Source organism: Pseudophryne corroboree, chromosome 4, assembly GCF_028390025.1.
Source record: "Pseudophryne corroboree isolate aPseCor3 chromosome 4, aPseCor3.hap2, whole genome shotgun sequence".
Lineage (NCBI taxonomy): Eukaryota > Metazoa > Chordata > Amphibia > Anura > Myobatrachidae > Pseudophryne > Pseudophryne corroboree.
Window position 1 is genome coordinate 482,932,113 of NC_086447.1, and position 22,696 is coordinate 482,954,808.

The 22,696-nt window shown below is 44.6% G+C and overlaps 1 protein-coding gene across 3 annotated transcripts in view; it reads right to left on the reverse strand.

The window, feature by feature from the left end:
* Nucleotides 1-22,696, reverse strand: part of PDSS2 (decaprenyl diphosphate synthase subunit 2) — a 574,604-nt gene that overhangs the window by 53,572 nt on the left and 498,336 nt on the right. For all 3 annotated transcript variants that reach the window (XR_010176032.1, XM_063917071.1, XM_063917070.1), the window contains exon 6: nucleotides 3,066-3,239. Coding sequence is in view for 2 of the 3 variants with exons in the window: in XM_063917071.1 (XP_063773141.1) it covers nucleotides 3,066-3,239 (174 nt within the window). In the remaining variant the exon portion in view is untranslated. The remainder of the gene's footprint in view (nucleotides 1-3,065; nucleotides 3,240-22,696) is intronic.

Sequence of the window (22,696 nt, forward strand, 5' to 3'; positions counted from 1 at the left end):
GCAATTGGGCAAAACCATGTGCACTGCAGGGGGGGCAGATATAACATTTGCAGAGTGTTACAGAGTAATTCCATATATCCATTTTAGAGATACAAAGAATGAATGATAATATTGGCTTCTGTAACCTGAAGCCGAATTAACATCCCTACACTGTAGCCTTGGCCAATTAGCATTTAAATAACCAAGCTCACATGGCCAGCTCAGCTCACTGATACAGCTAGCCCACATGCTGTGAAAGACACACCCACAGGTATGAATATACTGTACCCACTTGAAATCAGAGCTCACTCACTCAGAATCAATCTAGCTCTCAGAAGCATGGCTTGCTCATCACCAGGACCGATCTCCTTACTAAGGCTAAGTATTGTATACACATGGCTTAATGGCATAGAATAGTTAAATATGTGTTTGTGATAAAGTAGTTGTGAAACGATTAGCATAGAATAGTTAATCTGGAGATACAAATGGCTTAAGGTTAATGATACTTGTGCAATTATGTGATTGTTATGTGTTGGTGATAATACTCTATGAAATCTGTAATTAATTGGAACAGTAGACAATCTGTAGCATAGCATTCCTGGTATGGTGATTTATAACAGATTGTAGTGGTTTTGTATGGTGCATCTTGCTGAAGTATAGAAGTCAACACATACTTCCTTTTGTTACTGTAGTCATGTGCTTGTAGCAATGGTATGCTGATACTTGTGGTTACCTGGTGATCTGGTCTTGTGATGGCTCATATGGACAGCATGAGATATGTGGTGCTGGTCCTGGAAGGCTGGAATTAGTTGGTTTTAGGCCTGAAAAGTTAGCATAATGCGGTACAGACTGGGATTGGCATATAATTACAGGCTACATTATATAACATAGCCAGCATACCATATGCTCTGGTTATTGAGATACTGTGTTGGCTTGGAATTGTGAAAGGTGATTAGATGGCTTAGAATTGTAATATCAGCACATATGCATTATGTTGAAGCTTATACGTTTTGCAATATAGTGGAGTCTTATGGCTTCTGCTATGTGATTATGGTGTAGCAAAGAATGCCATGTGTTTGGACTTGCAAATCTAAAATGGCTGCTGCCATTCCCTTTTGAACCATATGTTACAGACTTTGGAATCATGGGAGTTTTCCCAAAATGGAGTCTAGCTTCTGTCCCATGCGGTCTGTGGACAATGCAGCCCCTCCCCCCCCCACACACACACATACATATACCAAAACCAATACCCTAAGATATTTCTTTAAGATATATATTGTCCAATATATATCAATAAATCTAGGATTTAGCCGAGTGCTTTGAGTAAATATCTCCCCAGTAATAAATACACACATACAGTACAGTACATACATCTCTCACACTCCTTTCATCCTATTTGTTTCTTATATAGTTTGAATCTGTGAAACTATTATATGGTGACTTGCATTGTATTTGACCAATACTGTTTAATGATAAAGGTGAATTCTATGAGTAGCAATTGTTTGTTGAAATACATTCTTATGATTTACATTCTATACGACTGGCGTGCATTCTTATATGAACAGAATATTCCTAATGATTTAAAGATATATATGTCTAGATGCAACCTCTGCGGGTTTGTTAATAAAAGGTACACAATTAGTGATGAATTATTATAAATCACTAAAGGGTTAAAATTATACATTTGCTTCAAAGATATATTGTAATATAATACAAGCAATAGAATCAGAGAAAAGGAGGGGAATAGAGAAGGAAAAAGTATACCCCCTTAACATGATCCCCTTATCACAGAGAGAGTTAGATTTGGGTAGGTTATTTTGTTTCTGTGCATGGTAAATACTGTCTGCTTTATTTTTACACTGCAATTTAGATTTCAGTTTGAATACACCCCACCCAAATCTAATGCTGGCCATACACTTGTGCGATGCCCTGCAACGCGACATCGCGGGGCATCGCACCGGCAGTTCAGGTGCAATCAAATCGCACCTGAACTGCCAAAGTGGTTACCATGCGATCATGCGATAGATCGCATGGTAATCACGTGATGGAAACGTCACCGCCGAGTGGGAGCGGCCTCTGGCCACTCTTGGCGGGTACCCATCGCAGTGCGATATATCTCATGTGAGTTTGAAACCACATGCAATCACACTGCGATGCGAGAAATATTATGTGCAGCACATAATTTCTTGAGACGCGATATTCGACCGGCGTGCCCGCGCATCGCGTCTCAAGGTACCTAAAATGTGCATACAATCCTTCGATTTCTCTCACAGATGTGGTCGAAATCGAAGGATAGCACCGATTATCTTATAAGTGTATGGGCACCATAACTCTCTCTGCACATGTTATATCTGTCCCCCCTGCAGTGCACATGGTTTTGCCCAACTGCTAACAAATTTGCTGCTGCGATCAACTCAGAATTAGGCCCAAAGTACAATGTTTTGTCATTGGTTTTAGCAGCTGTTATTTCTCAATACTCACACTTTAAAGGTTTAACAGACCTCTCTTGTCTCCACTAATCTCTTGTCTATAACTGCCCCCAATGGTAGCATCACACATATTTACATCTGATCTAGCATTTGCTAGAACAGTCATGTCCGTTCAGCATATGCGTTATAAATGTGAAGCATGTGGATGTGGAATATGGAGTTGCGCTTTAAGCTACAGTGATATAATAACAGTTTGTGAGACATGCAAATGTGCTTCGGGAAAGAGCCAGTAAAATAGTAGGTGATGGATCATGCTTCTGGAATGGCTAATATGTTAAAAGTCTTTTAGAAATAATGTAAGCTTAATAGTGATGTTCTGGGACAATCTCTGCAACACACTGGCTGTGTCTACCCAATCTATTATACTGGACAAGTTCTGCATTGAATGTGCTAAGATGTGTACATGATAACCACTGAAACATGTTTGTCTGGCAAAGATCCAAAGGTGGTACTAATTCTTCTACTTGTGACTTTATAAGGAGACCTGGAAAACATGTATGGTGATGGCTCACTGGGGGCTGGAATTGGGAAACACGGTTGAGTCCCTCAAAGCAAGTAAAACAAAATGTATAATAGTATGTGACAACTCAAACATACCTTATAACTTAAGGACATGTGCTTTCCATACTGGAAAGCCATAGATTGGACCTCTGGATCGTGCTTTGCCAATTCCATTGCAGCTTGACAGCTTTTTGCCAACAATGCACCATGAGATAGAAAAATGTGTTCCATCCAACTGGCTATTCCAATATCATCAGTGAAAGAATTTTTCTGGAATAAAAAGCAAAAAAATAAGGGTTCTATGAAATTTTTTCTTATATACATTAAAATACAAATTGTTTAGTCTGTAGCCACAAATTTCATTCTATTGGTTCCCAATCCCTAGTTTTATTAGCATGCAGTATTGGCTAAATCATACATTTAACTAGTTAAAGGCCTGTCAAAATGACGGACACCAGGACCGGATTATAAGGGGGGCGGTTGCTACTCACACAGGAGCTGCCGGGTTTCTAGGAGTTGTGCTGCTGGAAGCCAGGGCTCTGTCATGGTAAGTGTGAGTGTTTGTGTATAGTGTTAGCCTTTTATATATGTATATGCTGTATATCTTTAATGGGCAGTCTATAATAAAGTTGCACTATATACACCAGTACTCGTGCACGTACAAGCTCGACCAGTTCCTGCACAGCTTCTGGCCAGTCTGGGGGTAGAGGACACCAGTAGCCACCAGCAGCAAACCGGAGTGGTCTGGGCATGGCTGTTACCACATGGACACGCCACAGGAAGTGACATCATCTGCGTTGTGCACGTACAATCACAAAGAGCGACCATAAATCCACATAGCAAACATATCATGAAACATATATGTATATAGAGATGCATCTTAATCCTTATTAAAATCCCCAGTTACTGTAATATTGAAACCAGCTCCATGCTAATGGAGCGCACACCATGAGCTTCCGGTTGCGTCATGCATTCCAAACCCAGTGGAATGCACAACCGGAAGTGCATTTACCCCTATCACCAGAAAATTCCTATTCCACCTTGCACTCCTTCGCTAATCCCTGGGTTTGGAACGCATGATGCACCTGGAAGCTCATGCTATGCGCTCGTGTGGTGCTGGTTTCAGTATTGCCTTTATGGATTTGATTGTGGCTGAAAGTGCATAACGCAGATGATGTCACTTAGTAATGGCCTGGGGGTGTCCTTGGGATACTTACAGGTTCACTTGGACAGCCAGATGGTGTTTATTTGGTCTGGCAGATATTCTCTATAGTCTTGACAAAGGTCCTATCACGTTGTAAAAGCACCTTTTCTCTGTTAGTATGTGAACCATAAATTTGCACCTTTGCAAGCAAGTCTGGTGAGTGTACTCTTTCATTGAATCTATATGTGGGCAGCTCAGTACTGCGGAAGTTAACAGCACACCAGAATTGAATGGTATGCTGGAATATATTGATTGCAATTCTACTTATGAACTTATGGTCCTGAGTGACAAAGGAAATGATGTACTAAGACGGAAGACAAGAGCTGTTGCAATCCGTTGGCATGTGGATTGCAAGGCTGAGGAGTTGGACACATGCGGTTTATCGCTATTCTTGATGTATGTTAGCATTTATTTCAAGTAAAGGTGTATTTGCATTTTATACATTCTGCCTGAGGTTAGGGATGATTGGCTGAGGCTGCACTAACATCACTAATAGCATTTATGAAGAGGAAATGGACTTCTAATTCTATATAACTGTACTCTGCACATGCCTTGCACCTAAGCTATTTTGTCTCATTACAAAAGCACCTGTAATGGCAAGGGATGGGATATATTAGGCAGCAAGTGAACACTCAATTGATGTGTTGGAAGCAGGAAAAATGGGCAAGCATAATGATCTCAGCGACTTTGACAAGAACCAAATTGTGAAGGCTAAATGAGTGGGCCAGAGCATCTCCAAAATAGCAGGTGTTGTGAAGTCTTCACAGAAATACAGTGGTTAGTACCTTTCAAAAGTGGTCCAAAAAAGGACAATCGAACCAGCAACAGGGTCATGGACACCCAATACTCACTGAAGCTAAGGCTAACCCATCTGGTTTGATACCACAGGTGAGCTACTGTAGCACAAATTTCTAACGGAAATCTAATCTCTAGTCACCTCCCAGCTTTCCCCGCTGTCGGTCACACAGATAAATGGCCCAAATAGCCTTTTTATACCTTAGACTCCTACTTCCCCTTCCAGACCGACAGGCAAGTGACTCAGCCAACCTGCCTTCTTAAGGGAGTTTCCCACAGGTGCTCTGGCTGATCAGTGACATGCTTTCACCTGTACCAGACTGCAAGGGAGAAATGCACTGCAGGTAAGACACAACTTTTCTCTCCTCCAAATACAAGACTTCCCTTGGTCAACTAAATACCACTGGATCCTCTGTAGCGCACTGCGCCTATTGCCACATTACACACAGTAAAATTACCATTTGTAAACCAATTTTTTTTTTAAAATTGGGGCCAGATTCTGAGACACACACAACTTTGTATGACACCACATAGAGCGATTTGTCTTTTGCAGATCTCAGAAAGACACAATTTTTAGCCATCTTAGTATTGTCATTCGCATGAGGAGACCCCATTGACATTATTCGACTTGTGATTGGTGAATTAGGTGCATGACATTGGGGTGGCCTGTGTATTAATGACCAGTGTATATCAAGTGCATGAGACAAGTGTGACCTGTTTATAGTGATTGGTGTATACAAGGTGTGTGATATCAATGTTATCTATAGTGATGGGCCATTCGACAGCAGATCACCCCAAAATAAAATGAAATGTTTACCACCCATGTTAGTGTTACAATTTTTTTTTTATAAGAGGGGATGTAAAAAAAACTATTTCTGCCAAATATCTCGACTGTCGGTTCCCGAAATATTAATTTTTCAATGTATTAAACGGTTTACTTATCACAGCTTATTTATTCCAGTTTATTTGAAGTATCACAATTGTTTATTAAGGAATCACCATGAAATCTGGACCCCTATGGTAACTTTTCCTCCAGAATCCAAAAATCCAAAACCATATGACTATATCTGCCTTACATTTCGAGTTACAGCAAAAATGCTATTTTGGAACAGAATTTAGGGGCTGATTCATTAAGGATTGCAAATGCAAAGCTACTCGCAGCAGCTTTGCATTTGCAGTCCTTAGCAATGCAAATGGAGGAGGAAGTGCATACCACCTCCTCCCTGCATTTGCGATGCAATTGCATATCAGATGGTCACGATGTTCATCTGCAATGACAGGCCTCGCCACTCCTGGAAAATGGGGGCGACACGCCCCTGTTTTCCTGTACACCGGTCGCCCCTCCCCGCAAACGTCTCTACCTGCCAATCAGGCAGAGGTGTGCGCATATCTGTGCCGGGACCGCAGGACCCATTCTGCACATGCACAGAACGGGTCCTGCGCATGTGCAGTTTCCCCACCATCAGGAAACTGCACATAGGATCGCTTAAGCGATCCATAATGAATCAGGCCCTTAAAAGGCTAGGTTAAATCAACATTAGGCATCCAATTTTTTTTTAGGTGCTCAAAAAAGGCATACATTACTCCCACACAAAAAAAAAAAAAAAAAAAATCAGCATGGTACTCTGTTTCATAGTGAAAAATAATAATAATGGAGCTGATGTTCGATTACTGTTCTACCAAATACATAATTTACACAAGATAGGGGATTAGTATGATATGCTGGCTGTTGGGATCCTGTTAGTCAGCAGACTGACGCCGTAAACCCGACAGCCAAAATACCAGCGGCGAGCGCATCGTGTCCTCGTGGGCTCGCTATCCTTCGGGCCGGGTGGCGACTGAAGGTTGTGCCATGGACCACCAGTGGGGATTCTGGGTGGTGGTCGGTATTACGACCGCAGGCATTTCGCTGTCAGTATCCCGACTGCAGGGATCCTGACAGATGTTAAATTAACTGCCTCCCCAAGAAACCATGCTGTTAAAAAACCATACCAAAAAAGTGAACCATATCTGAGGCAATGGGATTACCCTCCTATTTTACATACTGACTGCAATATTACTAGCCACTCGAAAAACACTGGATTACATAGATGTGACCACTACAGATTTAAAAAAAAAAAAAAAAAGAACTGTTGATACTGAGAACTGAAGTTTCAAATGTAAACCTCCTCCAGGACCAGTTGCCATTTTGTTACTAGCTGCTGCTGACCCCACTGTCTTTGCTTCCTCCTCTAGTGCTCAAGGCCACTTCTAGACCTTGTGGAGCTCAGGGCTTCCCCTCGGGAAAAAAAGAAAAAAATTGACCAAGAGTAAGAGGGTGCCTTAAGTTTGCACTTAAGCCAGTGGTTCCCAAACTTTTTTAGTCCAAGGCACCCTTTGGGTATCCCTGACTTTTTCAAGGCACCCTTACGCCAAAATATTTACCAAACTGTCCCTTTTTTAAAGTAGTTGGGTCGCAGAAGTGCCATTTGCGAATTAATGCAGCTAGCGATCAACTCGGAATGACCCCATATGTCTTTTTGCAGTGCGATACTGGTCACCTGCACATGCATTAATTAAAAAAAACAAAACAGGCTTTGTATAAGGGTGGTCGGGACTGTCGGGATCCCGCCGCACAGTATACCGGCGCCAGAATCCCGACAGCCGGCATACCGACATTTCTTCTCCCTCGTGGGGGTCCACGACCCCCTGGAGGGAGAATAAAATAGCGTGCCTGCTAGGGGCTCATTTGCGCTCGCCACGCTGTCGGGATGCCGGCGGTCGGGCTCCCGGCGCCGGTATGCTGGTCGCCGGCATCTCATACTACACCCTTTGTATAACATAACAGATTTTTTTGCAGTCAAATAAATCAATCTAAAAAGGCTCCTGTGCATCCATGCACCATGCACCAAGACCAGCCCCCCCACCCCCCACCTGCTTACCAGCTTGTCGTCACATAAAGGGCCCTACATACACACTTAAAGATTTTACTGAACGATATGAACGTTCTCGTTCATTAATGAACGAGAACTCGTTCATATCTTTCAGTGTGTAGGCACCACCGATGAACGATGCGCGGCCCAGCGCTCGTTCATTGTAGGTGCCGGCTTGTTCATACCTGCAGGCCAATATGGACAATCTCGTCCAAATTAGCATGCAGGGCTATGGAGCTGGGTGACGGGGGGAGTGAAGAAACTTCCACCCCCCCCGTCACCTCCCCCTCCGCCGTCGGGTCGTTTGACGGCCATATCGGCTGTCGGGCAGCTCGGCGGCGGGTCGCCGAGTGTGTAGGGCCCTTAAGTCACTTACAGCAGACACCCCCCTCCTATAGATTTCCCAATGCAGCATCTCACATACAGTATCATATATTAATATTTTACTCACTTTTACAGCCAGCTCCTCTGTCACGCCGGCAAGGACTTCAATGAGCCTTGCCCAGTGCACTCCTTGGTCACTGCAGCGCACTTCTTGGCCACACCAGCGCACTCCTTGGCCACTCCAGCCTGCTTGCACTCGCATTCTCCACTGATTACACTCACAGGTTCCCCATGTACACAAACACATCCTGCATAACACCACCCCTTCCCTGCCGGGTGACTCCAGTCATCGTCCGTCCCCCCCCGATGAACTAGCCGCAGACATCCCGCACTCTCCTCCCCCCCCCACGGCGCCAGCTGATTACACATTGCGGCTGACTTGGGCTGTACCTAGCTCCAGGCGCCCAAGCTCCCCCCCCGCTGATTACTTGTCTTATTACTAGATGGCCGCTCAAGCCGCCCGCGCTCCCTCTCGCTGATCACTTTCGAGACGGCCGCGCTCTCCTCCCCCCCCCCCCCTGCTGATTACTGTCTTACGAGACGGCCGCTCCAGCCGCCCGTGCTCCCCCCCTGCTGATTACATACTAGATGGCCGCTCCTGTCCCCGCACTCCCGCCCCCCCTAACTACACACTGGACGGCCGCTCTGTCCTGCCGCCCGCACTCCCCTCAACCCGGCTGACTACTCACTGCCCGCCCGCCGCTCCTGCAGCACACAGTCTCCCCTTCCCCTTCCATCCTCTGGCTAACTTTAGGCTGCGGCTCCCCTGTGACAGCGCTGCGGCACCCCAGGGAGCCACGGCGCACAGTTTGGGAACCCATGACTTAAGCAGTGCCCATTTACACGTAGGTGATGCCCTATTAAACACAGAAATTACCCTTAACATACAGGTAATGACCCCGCCCCCCCCCCCCCCCCTACTCACTGCCCCCAGTGTCCCTCCAGCAGCAGGGTTCAGTGTGGTGAAGCTGGCTGGCTGAGACTGCAGCACATGGGTGTGTGCTTCTCCAAGTCCTCCCTCCCCTGCGGCCGCTCCCTTAATGCCATGCGCAACAACACCATGCGGTGTGACGTAGTCATGCCCGGCACAGCATTCTGGGAGACTGGGACTCCCAAGAGGCAGGGAGGTACAAGTCGCCGCTGCGTGCATAGTGTAATGGGGACAGGCATGAGCGGCCGGCACGCAGTTAAGTGCACATAAAACTGGCACTGCCTGCTATCAAGCTGAGCTGGTCCTAGGCTTGCAATGCATGCCCCTAGGCATTTGCCTAGTTGCCTATGCCTATGGCTGGCTCTTCTGTCTATGACATTATGCGGGCATTATGACATGAATGATGACATTATGCTATTAATTTTAGACCAGACAGGAACCCCCGTCATAACTGCCTACAGAGGGAAATTAAGGTTATTGCTTGAAAATGCCATACAAATATGGACACTACATTACTAGTGAATATGTAGTGTTCCTGCTAGGCTGTTTCAGCCGGGTGCAGCACCCTGCCCTTTTTCAGTGCACCCTTCACGATCATAAACCGCTCCCTGTGGAATAGACTGCAGAGGAAGGACTGTAAATTACATCACTGCTGTGGCTGCCTGCATAACACAGCACTCTGATGAAGAGTGAAAGAACAGGGCAGTGCTGCAAATATGTCGGTACGGCGTACCGGTAAGAAATTCCCAGCTGGTACGCCGTACTGCCGTCCACCATACCTGCAGCCCACTGCTGTGTGAGGGAAGGAGAGCGCAGCGCAGCGCCTCTCCTGCCCCTCAATGCTCAGTGATGTGTCCGGTTTCCGGCGGCGGCAGGGTGAATCTCAATAAGTGTGTTAGACAATCAGAGCTCGCGGACTGGCAGCCATGGCTCCTGATTGGCTGCCAGTTCGCGAGCTCTGACTGGTTAACAAATCGGCGCCTCATTTGAGATACCCGCCGCCGGAGACCAGACTTAACGAGCATTGAGGGGCAGGAGAGGCGAGCGCTGAGCTCTCCTCCCCTCACACAGCAGATGCAGAGTCAGCAGTGAGCAGCAGAGGGGGGGGGGGGGCACTCTGTGGTAATATGTATCTGCCAATCTGGGGCAATGTGTATCTGGCACTGTGGGGGCATATATGGCACTACTGGGGGCATTTGTGCATCTGGCACCGTGGGGCATTTGTGCATCCGGCACCGTGGGGCATTTGTGCATCCGGCACCGTGGGGCATTTGTGCATCCGGCACCGTGGGGCATTTGTGCATCCGGCACCGTGGGGCATTTGTGCATCCGGCACCGTGGGGCATTTGTGCATCCGGCACCGTGGGGCATTTGTGCATCCGGCACCGTGGGGCATTTGTGCATCCGGCACCGTGGGGCATTTGTGCATCCGGAACCGTGAGGCATTTGTGCATCCGGAACCGTGAGGCATTTGTGCATCTGGCACCATGGGGATATGTGTATCTTGCACTATTGGGGGCATATGTGTATCTAGCACTATTGGGGGCATATGTGTATCTAGCACTATTGGGGGCATATGTGTATCTGGCACTATTGGGGGCATATGTGTATCTGGCACTATTGGGGGCATATGTGTATCTGGCACTATTGGGGGCATATGTGTATCTGGCACTATTGGGGGCATATGTGTATCTGGCACTATTGGGGGCATATGTGTATCTGGCACTATTGGGGGCATATGTGTATCTGGCCCCCCCATATGTGTATCACACCCCAATTTTCATTGGCCATGCCCCATGTGGCTAACCAAACAATAGAGTGGTTCACAAGCGCCGCTAGAAAAGACAAATGCCAGTTCCGAGATATCCGTTCAAGTGTCCTAATGTAGAAGACTTTAAACAGAAGAATGGGAGATCACATCAGTTAGACCAAACTTCATATTATCTTCATACAGTGGACTGGTATCCCAGGACTGACCTTTTTTCAATGAAATGCATACATCAAAAGGTTTCTTTAAATCCTTATGTGTAGTTATAACAGATATAGAGTGGACGTCTTGTTATCCCTTATGGACGACACTCACCTAGACACCTCTCCCTATGTTCCTTGAAAGGTTTCTTTTCCGTGCCTCCACCGATATGGGATTGGAATTGAAATTCTTGTCCACCACCACGTATAGTTCAAACGATGAATTACAAAAGTTTTTTTTATCCAAACAAAGGATATTTATTTTAAAAATGAAAATGATAAAAGTACATACATGGAGATACTTAAAAACAATCCATACAAAGTACATAAAAAACAGAGTCCCTACATGTACTTTGTATGGATTGTTTTTAAGTATCTCCATGGATGTACTTTTATAATTTTTAAAATAAATATCCTTTGTTTGGATAAAAAACTTTCGTAATTCATCGTTTGAACTATACATGGTGGAGGACCGTAGGTTTCTCCTCACTGCGCTTCCGTCTCATCACCGCCGTGGCCACTCAATCCTGAACTCTCCGTAGCGGTTGAACAGCGCTGCGCTCCCCTGTCAGTCGCGCATGTGCACTTGTTTCTGCCATAACCAGTGTGCGCATGCGCGACTGACAGGGGGAGTGCAGCGCTGATGAGGCGGAAGCGCAGTGAGGAGAAAACTACGGGCAGCGATCCTATTAACGAAGAGACCACACAGGATGCGATAAGCCAGATACCGCAGCGGGAGAGGTTAGTACATCCCGCCCCCTGAGTCATAGAGTCACAGATCTGCCCAAATATATAGGAGAGATGGCAGGATGCAGGCCATGATCCTTTTACTTTTTGGTGAGTAGTTGATGCACCTAAGATGTAGGGGTCGCGCTCCCTGCCTGACCACACGATGCGTCTATTTTCATTCTGAACCAAACACCCGCCCCTCCCCCACCCACAGCAACCCCTCCCTCACCCACAGCAACCCCGTGCCCCCACCCCCATCCGCGGCACACCCGCACCCGCCCCTCCCCCACCCTTGGCGCCTCCAGACCCCCTACCCAAACCGCGGCACCCCCCACTCCACCACCCACAGCGCCAATGGACCCCATCCTCACCCTCTGCAACCGCCCCTCCCCCATCTGCGGAACCCTCGCACCCCACCCGCGGTGGCTCAGTACTCTCTCCCCCATCTTGGGCACCCTCACACCCTCCCCTCCCCCACGGCACTCCCCGCAATCGCCCCTCCCACGCACTCGCCACTCCCCCAACTACGGCCCCTTAACTATAGAACGCCCTTTGTCCGTGCAATATTTAACCACTCACAAAATTATGACTGGAGGTAATACTCCATATAATACAAATATTGCAAGAACCTCTGCGACGGTGTGAAGTAGGGCGCGATGAATCATCTAGTATATGTATAAAAACTATAAACATATGCGTTATGCTTTGTGTGCAAAGCGTCACATCAAAAATGTGCCCTTTAAAATTATAATGTGCCCTCCTCAATGATCAGCACCCTGCTCTTAAAAAACTTTAGAGTCAACACTAAATATGGGTTATAATTTAAGTTATGTACGTAATGCTAGCAACATGGACAGCTCCCAACTGTATTAATAAGTTACAATTTAAAGTGCAGTAACTAAGAGGCATCGATAGAAGCAAGAATTTTGTATGTTTAACCAGTATATTCATGTGTAAGTAGTCAATTGACTAGCAATGCTGACAAATAGTATAAAAACAAAGCATGTTTCCCTTTAAAGAAGTATATGTAGTATAGAAATGTGACTTGTGATGTGCTGTGCAGTGTGCGTGTATGAAACTAGGTGTGTGATATTTTTTTTCATTTAGATTTTATTTGGTACTCTGGACCCCTATTACCAATATACTGAACATTAACCAGTATTGGTACAGGATGTAGTCAGGATCTCTGCAGTCAGAATACTGACGCCGGAATCCTAACCGCCAGAATGTCAGCAGCGCAGCCACAGCTATTCCCACTCCTTGGTGTCCACAACACCCATAGAGGGGGGAATAGAACCCGTGGAGAGTGCATCGTGGCTAGTGCAGTGAGCCCCCAAGGGGCTTCGTTGCGCTCGCCCCCCTGCCGGCAATTCTGCAGGACGGGATCCCAGCATCGCTATTCTGACTGCCGGGATCCCGTACCCAACCCAACCCATTGGTACAGTGTGCTGGAAACGCAGTTGCAGTATTTCTCCTTGTAACTCTGTCCATTGTATGATTTATAACATACATGAAAATAGCCATGTTCTCTCTCTCATTAATGCAAATTTAAGGCAAAATGCATAAACGACTGACTACATTATCTCTTGTTTAATAATAAACAGATTTTATGTGAATGGACTTATTGCACTGTGAAAAAAAATCATGCTGAACTGTTGCCCATAGAACAAAATGCAACATATGATATGCTAAGAAAAGAATGAAATTTAATCCCATCTCACTGGTATGAGGTATCATCTTTCTAGAAATCAGAACCAGAGACTAAATAAATCAAATTCCTGCAGCAGTCTCTAATCTTACTAACTTGAGCACGTGCCAAAGGGTGCAATGTTACATGGAGAGGAGGGATCACAAAATTTGAGACTGATTTGAAAAGAAATAATATCTTTTGTAGCGAGAAAGCGTCATATCAAAATTCACTGTGCACAGACAGGCTATTAATTCAGGAATGGTAATGGGGTAATATAATGACAGTTTCAGACTTTCAGGTAGGATAGGATAAAACAAGTGAATGGCAACCTACAACTAGCACCATATTATTGTTTGTAGGGATCTACATATTATGGCTACAGTACATGTATACTGAATGTTTGCTATTAAATTAATATCAAAGTCGACTGAATTACTGAGTTAAACAACCTCTGTGAAATAATTGAATTGTGTATATGTAACTAAACCTCAGTAGATGGTATCCAGTCCTATTCCTTTGCTGACTGGTGACATCTTTAAAGATGGATATATGAACTTTGTTCCATATAGTGGTACATTTGACAATACAACTCTACTTGCATTAATTTTTTAAAAGTCTTTCATCGCTACTGTCTAATGAAGACTAAGACCTTTCAACTATCTAATGCAGGCATATGGCATCTATGGCATATCAGGCAACTGGTAGAAGATAGCAGTATATTTGCCCTGAAATGACTATTATGCCCTATAATTAAAAAAAAGGATTCATTAAAATCAATTGTCTACACAGCCGGAAATCAATGTGGGCAGGAATTGTAGTCAAATCTAACACGGAACTATATCAGGGCTGACTTCCGGTGGGTGGGCATCTATGACGAGATGCTTTTTAGTTAAACTCCTCACATTGCTTCTTCATCTGACATTGGGGCAGATGTAGTAAGCCTGGAGAAGGCATATAGAAGTGATAACAAGTTGATAAGTGCAAGGTGATAATGCACCAGCCAATCAGCTCCAATATGCAAATTGACAGTTATGAGCTGATTGGCTGGTGCATTATCACCTTGCACTTATCACTTCTTTATGCCTTCTCCAGGCCTAATACATCTGCCCCAATGATTGTTTCATCGCATGTGGCTGTAATTTTCCACCATAATTACAACCTCTTATCCTGGACTGTTTCTAGGAATAGTTTGTCGCCTACCATTTGACAGGGTGAAGCTGTTTTCTGCCTGGATCTACCACTCTAACCTTACAGGCAACTTTCCCTCCAAATATCTTGAGGTGGTGTATTTTCTCCCTTATTTACTAAGCATCGGGTTCTAAAAGGCAATGAATGATTTTACTAGTAAAACACAGCTTGTAAAAAGTATTGTCCAATACATTTTGGGCATAAAAACGATTGAAAGTGCCAAGTAGTCAGACCGTGTCAGCATAATCCTCTGACATCCAAAACAATCATCAGCTGGATAGAAAATTAGTTCAGTTAGCTGGTTTGATGAGGAAGTTGAATAATGTAGGGAGGCACACTTCATGATCATGTAGTTTGTCAGAAAAGTACAGTATTTCCATTGGGTAGCTGGATAGTGTATGGCAGGCTTAAATTGTTGCTACAAGATGAATATTGCTGAATGGACAGTAGGTGGAGCAGTGTCATACTGTATGTTATAACTGTGTAGCATCTTCTTGTTTAAGATTGCATACTCTCCTTCTTGGAATCATTTTGTTAATACTGCAGTCATGTTATGAAATTGACATCTTCTGGTCACAGCACAGTTTATCCTACACACTTTGTTCTGTGTTGATTCTTTATTCAATATAGGGACTGAAGGTGGGTTGCAATCAATTTGCCGGCAGTCGGGATCCCGGCGGTCAGAATACAGGTGCCGGTATCTCGACAGACGACAATGCCGACAGCCAGAATCCCGGAGCATAGGGGCTATACCCACTTGTGGGTGTCCGCAAGGGGACTCTCAGCGCTCTCCTCACTGCCGGCATTCTGGCGGGCGGGATGCCGCTGTCGGGATCTTGACAGCCTAGCATCCCGCCCGCCGGTAAATAGTATGTATTCCCTGGAGTTAGTTTAATTGCACTAATTACACAGGATTACTATCAAACATTACACAAGAGTATGTTGCAACATAAAGGGGTAACATTTTGTTATGTTACTACAGTGGGTTGGGAAGACTTTGATGACAGTTAGATAAATACATTGATTTAATAATAGTATTCTAGTATTTATTCGATAGCTAATGGCAGTAAAAAATAATGAAACATATAGGTATAATATATTCCATACTATATAAGTCACTCAGTGGTCATAAGAACAAGTTTTTATGCAGGTCATGAAAATCAGAATTGACTACTATAACTGTAATCAGTGTCGGACTAGGGCAGGGAAATGCAGCAGCAGGGGCCCACTGAAGGGGTGTAACAAACCATGGGATATGTGCATGACCATCCCACATAAGACACTGCATAGCATGCTTTCTCAGATTCCCAGACACACCACGGTGCCCAGTTTAGTTTATCTGTGCCCCTTTAGTCTAATAATAATAATCAGTGCGAGCATTAGTAGTATGTGCCTCCTTTTGTTTAATAAATAAAAGCGGTGCCCCTTTAGTCTAATAATATAATCGTGCCCCCTTAAGTGTAATCATAAGAACCTGTGCCCATTTTAGGCTAATGATAATATGAACAGTACCCTCTGTGCCTCTCACATACACTGCAGATGATTCTGAGGTGGACATTATTGCATTCGCTCTAGCATCCTGCTGGAGTTGTGGGTGCAATAATAAGCAAATTATTGTTTTAGCTTTCCCCTTGTGTACTAGTGTGTGCCGGTGAGTGCAAGTCCCAAAGGCTGCGGGGAGGGACCTTAGGTACCACTGGGGGAGGGTTAGGGTAAGGCTGCCGGGGAGGGAGGGCTAGGTTTAGGCTGCGGAGAGGGTGGGGTTAGGGTTAGGCACCACCGGGGAGGGTTAGGCTTCAGGAGAGGGGGGGGGGGGGGGTGTGAAGGGTTGGGATCAAACTGCGGGTATAGAGGGTTAGGGATTAGGGGTAGCATACTTACTTAGTAGGTGTCAGAATCCTGAGCGTCTATATGCCGCTGACAGTATTGTGACTGCTGGCATCCCAACAGCTGGGATCCCGATACCATCCCAAAATGCTGTGGTGCAAGGTGGGATAAATGAAGCGTACAACTGTAATGTGTCAGGATACATGAAGCATGTGCAGAATATACACATAATATTACAGTGTAATGTGCCAGGGTGTATGAAGCATGTGCAGACAGAACATACGCATACTAATAGAGCTGGGCTCAACAAATCTTAGGGGCTAGGGCACTATGGCGACCAGATTATGTAATGAGGGAGGCAACAGATCCTCATCAGCCGCAGCGGAGATTTGTGGGTGTGCCTGTCTGACTGCTTTGCTTGTCTGTTCCGGATTGCGCTGGTTTGCCTGGGGACAGCCTCTTTTGTGTGGTCGTGGGGGTTGGTTTGGTTAGCATCCACTGACAGACATGGAGATCAGTACACCTCCCCACCAAATATAGTATCCACTGACAGACATACTGTAGGGACCAGGCCCCCATGTAATATAGCATCCATTGACAGAGGTGGAGATCAGGACCCCACGGTGCACTGAATCTCTGTACCTGATCTGTCCATGGTGCTGAAGTCTGGTTGCTGCTGGGGAAGCTTGGGATGCTGCAGCTACTGCCCTGCTTACTCCTTACCTGCACAATATCTGCTCCCTGCTCAAACCTGTACGGGCTCTATCACCACTACCCCGACGATAGTGGGCGGATCTCAAAATCAGAAAGGCCCAGCAGGAATTTACCCTGCAGCCCATTCTGACCCAGTATGTAACATTTTACAGTAGGCAGTCAGTAATTCCTTATAATGATGGCATCAGAACTTACGTTTTACATACCAATCACAGTAATTCATACATATATTAGATTGGAATAAAAATTATTAAAAGTATTCTAAACTAGAATATTTTTTTTAAAATGTGCCCATTACTAGGGACAATGGCCTATTGCAGTTAAACTATGAAGAAATGTATTATGGTATAAGTCAGTGGTTCTCAACCTCGGTCTTCAAGTACCCCCAACAGTTCATGTTTTCTAGGTCACCTAGCTGGTGCACAGATGTATTTATTACTCACATCTGACACATTTTAAAAGACCCACAGGTGGAGCAAATTATTTCACTTACAATCCTGTGAGGAGACCTGGAAAACATGAACTGTTGGGGGTACTTGAGGACAGCGGTTAAGAACCACTGGTATAAGTTATACAGTAGAGCGGGATTGCGGTCTACTGTGGTAGCACAGCACAAAATGGGTTGGGTACAAAATCCTGGCAGTCGGATCAGAAGACCTACAGCGGGATCCCGCAGGCCAGAATCCTGACATGCCCAAGTATTTTCAGCCTACCCCAATCCTAGCCAGTCCCTCCTGCAGCCTAACCCTAACCTCCCCCTCTTACAGCCTAACCTTAACCGACCGACCCCCCCCCCCCCCAAACCTAACCTTATCCTCTGCCACCGCCTAACCCTGGCCCCCCCCCACTAGTGCCTAACCCTAATCCCCCACTAGTGCCTAACCCTAATCCCCCCACTAGTGCCTAACCCTAATCCCCCGTACTTACTTCATGGATCAATCAGAATTCTGAACGACAGGGATCCTGCTGTCGGTCTTCTGACTGCCATGATCCCATCTGCCGGAATTGTAACAGCATCCTCATAAAACTACTGTTGCACATTACCAGTCACAAACTAGTTTTTCAATGCAGCTAGCTTTTATTGTAAAACTTAGCTAAGACCATGAAAACAAAACCATTGCAGTAAATGTGAAAGGCTTAGTTTTTACTTTTTTTAATTATCACAGCTGACATTATTAACATATATTAATTAGTAACATAATACAGAATCTGCACTCTTCTATCTTAATAATTTGAAGAAACTGGCATGTTTAGGATACATTACTGGACAACACTAATTACATAAAAATAACCATGATCTGTACAGTCTGAGATATGTGTACAGAAATCCTATATAATCCACAGAAATACAAAAGCTATTTAACTGAAAACCATTTGAGTAATAAATGAATTTAGTCTGGTCATGAAAGTATGAAGAAGCCCTTTTCTGAAAGGTTTTAAGGACATCCACTCCTGAGAGATGGTTCTAACTATTAGGGACGTGTGGTGAGGTAAATGGCTCAGGAGGCACTGGCTGGCATCAGAGCCAGATTTACACGCAATATATGACCCAATGGGTACATCTGGGCATTATACACAGGTGCAGCAGTAAAAACTGCTGGAAATTTGGTGAGTTCGTTAGGCACTGCCTCACCTGCCATAGACTTTTTACTCCAGAGTTTTGGCTATGAAAATGATTAGAATAATACAAAGAAGATATTTCAAACATATTCTTTGTATTTTTTATATACTTTATACAGTCAAACCTTTGTCACAAACGTTAGTATGACAGGAAAGGCTCTGCCTCACTCCACCGCACGTCACTGCTAACTATGGGGGTCATTCCGAGTTGATCGCACGCTGCAACTTCTTGCAGCACATGCGATCAACTAGACGCCGCCTATGGGGGGAGTGTTTTTTTGCATAGCAAGACCAGGGTATGAGTTACTTACCCTGTTTGATGAATCCAGCGTTGATGGTCCCAAATTGATGTCAGACATCCGCCCTCCAAACGCACCACTCCCAGAAAACGGTCAGTTGATGCCTCGGAACGCCTTCCTCCTGTCAATCTTCTTGTGGTCGCCGCTGCGACAGCTTCCTTCACTAGCGGCTTCGCTGCCTAGCGATGGACGTTGCCGGGCAACGACGTGCCTGCGCAATGCGGCCGCAGCGCATGCGCAGTTCCGACTCGATCGCATGGCTGCGACGAAGTGCAGCGTGCGATCGGGTCGGAAAGACCCCCTATATGTCTGATGGATGAGAAGCCACACCGGATTGGCTGGCCATCAATGACATGGTCAGGCACCTGGCTGTTAACTCATTCTGTGTTGAAAAGCAGAGAGGCTTAATCTATGGCACTGATTTTTTTACGTGGCAATATGTTATGGCAGATTATGATAGAAGAAAAGAATAAGAAAGGTACGTGATTATATGGCGTCTCCTATACTACAGGAATTTGGGGGGTAATTGAACCTGCAATAAAAATATTGAAACCACTTGCCTGGCAAGGTTGCATCAGATGCGACCACACCAGGCCGTGCTTTGCCTGGCACGGTCGCATCCTTTGCGATTAATCAGAAAGCTCACTGTGCGGCTGCAGGAAGCCAGTTGCCACTCTCGGCGGGACATCCGGTACCTCTTCTACTTACCCCGCCCACGTGCCTGCCTTGCTGATCAGTCATCTCGGCAGCAACCCCCACACAGCAGCTGCAAGCATTAGCAGCTGCTGGGGAAAGGTGAAAAAAGCAAGAAACAATCCTAACCTTCCATAAGGAGCCCTGGAGGCTGAAGAGAGGACCCAGTGCTGGGAAACTGAAGTTGCGATGGTCTTAGTACAGATTTCTTTTTTTTTTACTTTTTTTGTTGTTCATTCTTTATCAAATTGTATTGGATATACTTTAAATACATGTTCTTAACCTAATTCAATCATAAAAAACAAAAGACAATTTCTGAGCGGTTTTTGGAAAACATAATAGTCAGTTAAGTGGTTAAAATAATTATGGGACAATTATAGAACAATATTAATTATTTATATTAAATCATTTATTATTATGCAGTTCAAAAACAATATTTTTCATTAGTTACTAGTATTTTTAAGGGGCCACAAAATTATTATAAACATAATGTGGGCACGATACAGTATTGATTAATAATATAATATATAATAGGAGCCACTATAGTATCTCTCTCCTGCACATTCAGGTCATGTCTCAATCTTATCACTTCTGGCTCAGGGACATCACCGATGCTACGAAAACTATCATCCAGGCACTCATGATTTCCCACTTAAGACTACTGGAACTTCCTCTCCTCTGGTCTCCATCTCTCCCACTTCTACTTAATGCTGCAGCTCACCACATTTTTCTCTCTTCTCAAATAGAGTCTGCCTTGGTATCTGGATAAGAGGTCAACAGTTAAAAGGTCAACAAGCAGTAGGTGAAGACCATATGATCAAAAGGTTAAAATGGTCGACATAACAATGGTCGACATGAGTTTTTATGATTTTTTTATTTTATTTTTAGGACTTTTTTTTATACTTTACTATCCACATGGACTACAACTGAGAACGGTAACCTGTGCTGAAAAAAAGCAAAGCAGAGCAAGAACCCTTGCCCGAAACATGGCGATTGAAGAGAGCCATGCGAGGGGACGTGGTGCACTAATTGGGGGACCATGTGCTGGAAGGGAAATTCTGCCACCAAAAAACCATCAAAAATTTATGTGGACCTTTTCATGTGTTAATCATTTCCATGTCAATCTTTGAACCATGTCGCCCTTCTGACTTCGACCCTTTGATCCATAACTATCTGTCTACCATTCTGCAACCTGTTTCACTGGCTTCCTATCAGAATACAGTTCAAGCTACTCGATTTTAATGTGTCAGCGGTGAAATGAGCGATCTCACGAAATCTAGAGCTGGTGATAGCAACGCGCGGGACTGTGCATTGCTGTCGCCGGAACCCTACGCACGAAGAGATCTGTGCTTAATTTCTAAGCAATCTAGTCAGATTGCTTAGAATATAAGCATGGATCTCTCCATGTGTACCGCCCTTATCATTCAGTGATTTGGTTACTGCGATAGTAATAAGAAATACAGTATATCATAAGGGCTTAAATAAAACATATATAGTGAGCAAACGAATGCAATTTAAAAATGGCCCATTTGCAAAACCTGCTGCAGTCTGCAAAATAACTAGGACTAAGGGAAAATGTATACAGCATACAACAAACATCATACAGCAAAGACGAGAATATAAGATGAGCCGGCTGTGCCACCCGGCCAATTTAGTTTTTGTTGGGCAAGTGGGGTGTGACGACCTCCATTCACCGGTCTCCTCTGTAGAAGGTTGCTGTCTCCTCTGTAGGGGCTTGCATAGCTTATGTATAGCCATTGCCGGGCCCCATAGCCGGCACACCTCCTGCAGCAGCTATAGTGCTGCATAGGCCTAAATATAAAAGTAATGTTGTACAGTATAAAGGTACAGTCCTCATTCTCATTGAGAAATAATGGAATGAATATTGCTAGTCACAAGCAGTGCCAATCTAAGATGATCATATTTGCCTAGTTTTGGGACCTCCACTCCAGGATCTCACACAGGGGGGCACAAGTGACAAGTGCAGGGGGCATGGTGCCATGGATTAATTCAACATGCCCTATAGGGAAATGGACTGGATGTAGGGAAGGGGGGGGGGGGGGGGGGACTGATAAAGTACTTTACAACATTCAGGAGTCTCCCAGACATTCCTGGGTGGAGGCAAGTAATTGTAGTGTCCAGATGGGATGCGGTCACCATGCCGGCGCTCATGTGATTGTCGGGATACTAGTGTCAGTCATGTGACCGCCAGCCTCCTGTATCACACCCATTCAGATATCCAATGCTAGTAAAGACTTTTCTAAACAGACTACAATAGCTATAATTACAGCTACAGATCCTTTCACCAAGCATGAAAACAAAAGTTTTTTCATATAAGGTGTGTGTTTAATTAATTGTTTGTATTTGGAATGAAGTGTTTAACACTACAGCATATTCTGTGTTAAGCAGTGGGAAGAATCTCCGAAGACATTTGTTTTGTTTCCATGGTGTACAAAAAATAAAAAAAGTGAAAATTATTATTTTTTTTTAATTGTTTTTTTTTTCCCTAACCACTGTATCTCTGAAGAGTCACATCACCTAATGTTCTTACATTAATTAGCGGATGAAGTTGAGAATTACTATCTGAACTAAATTTAGTAAGCTTAAATCACAGCTTTGGTTTCTTCAGAACTACAATATAGTCTGATAAACAATAAAGACTAATAATTTGTTACAATCAGCTGTCACTTTTACTTAATGCAGTGCTAAAATAAAGTTAAGCTTTTAAATGTACAAAATACATCTTTATAACTGAAGTCTAAAACACAAGTCA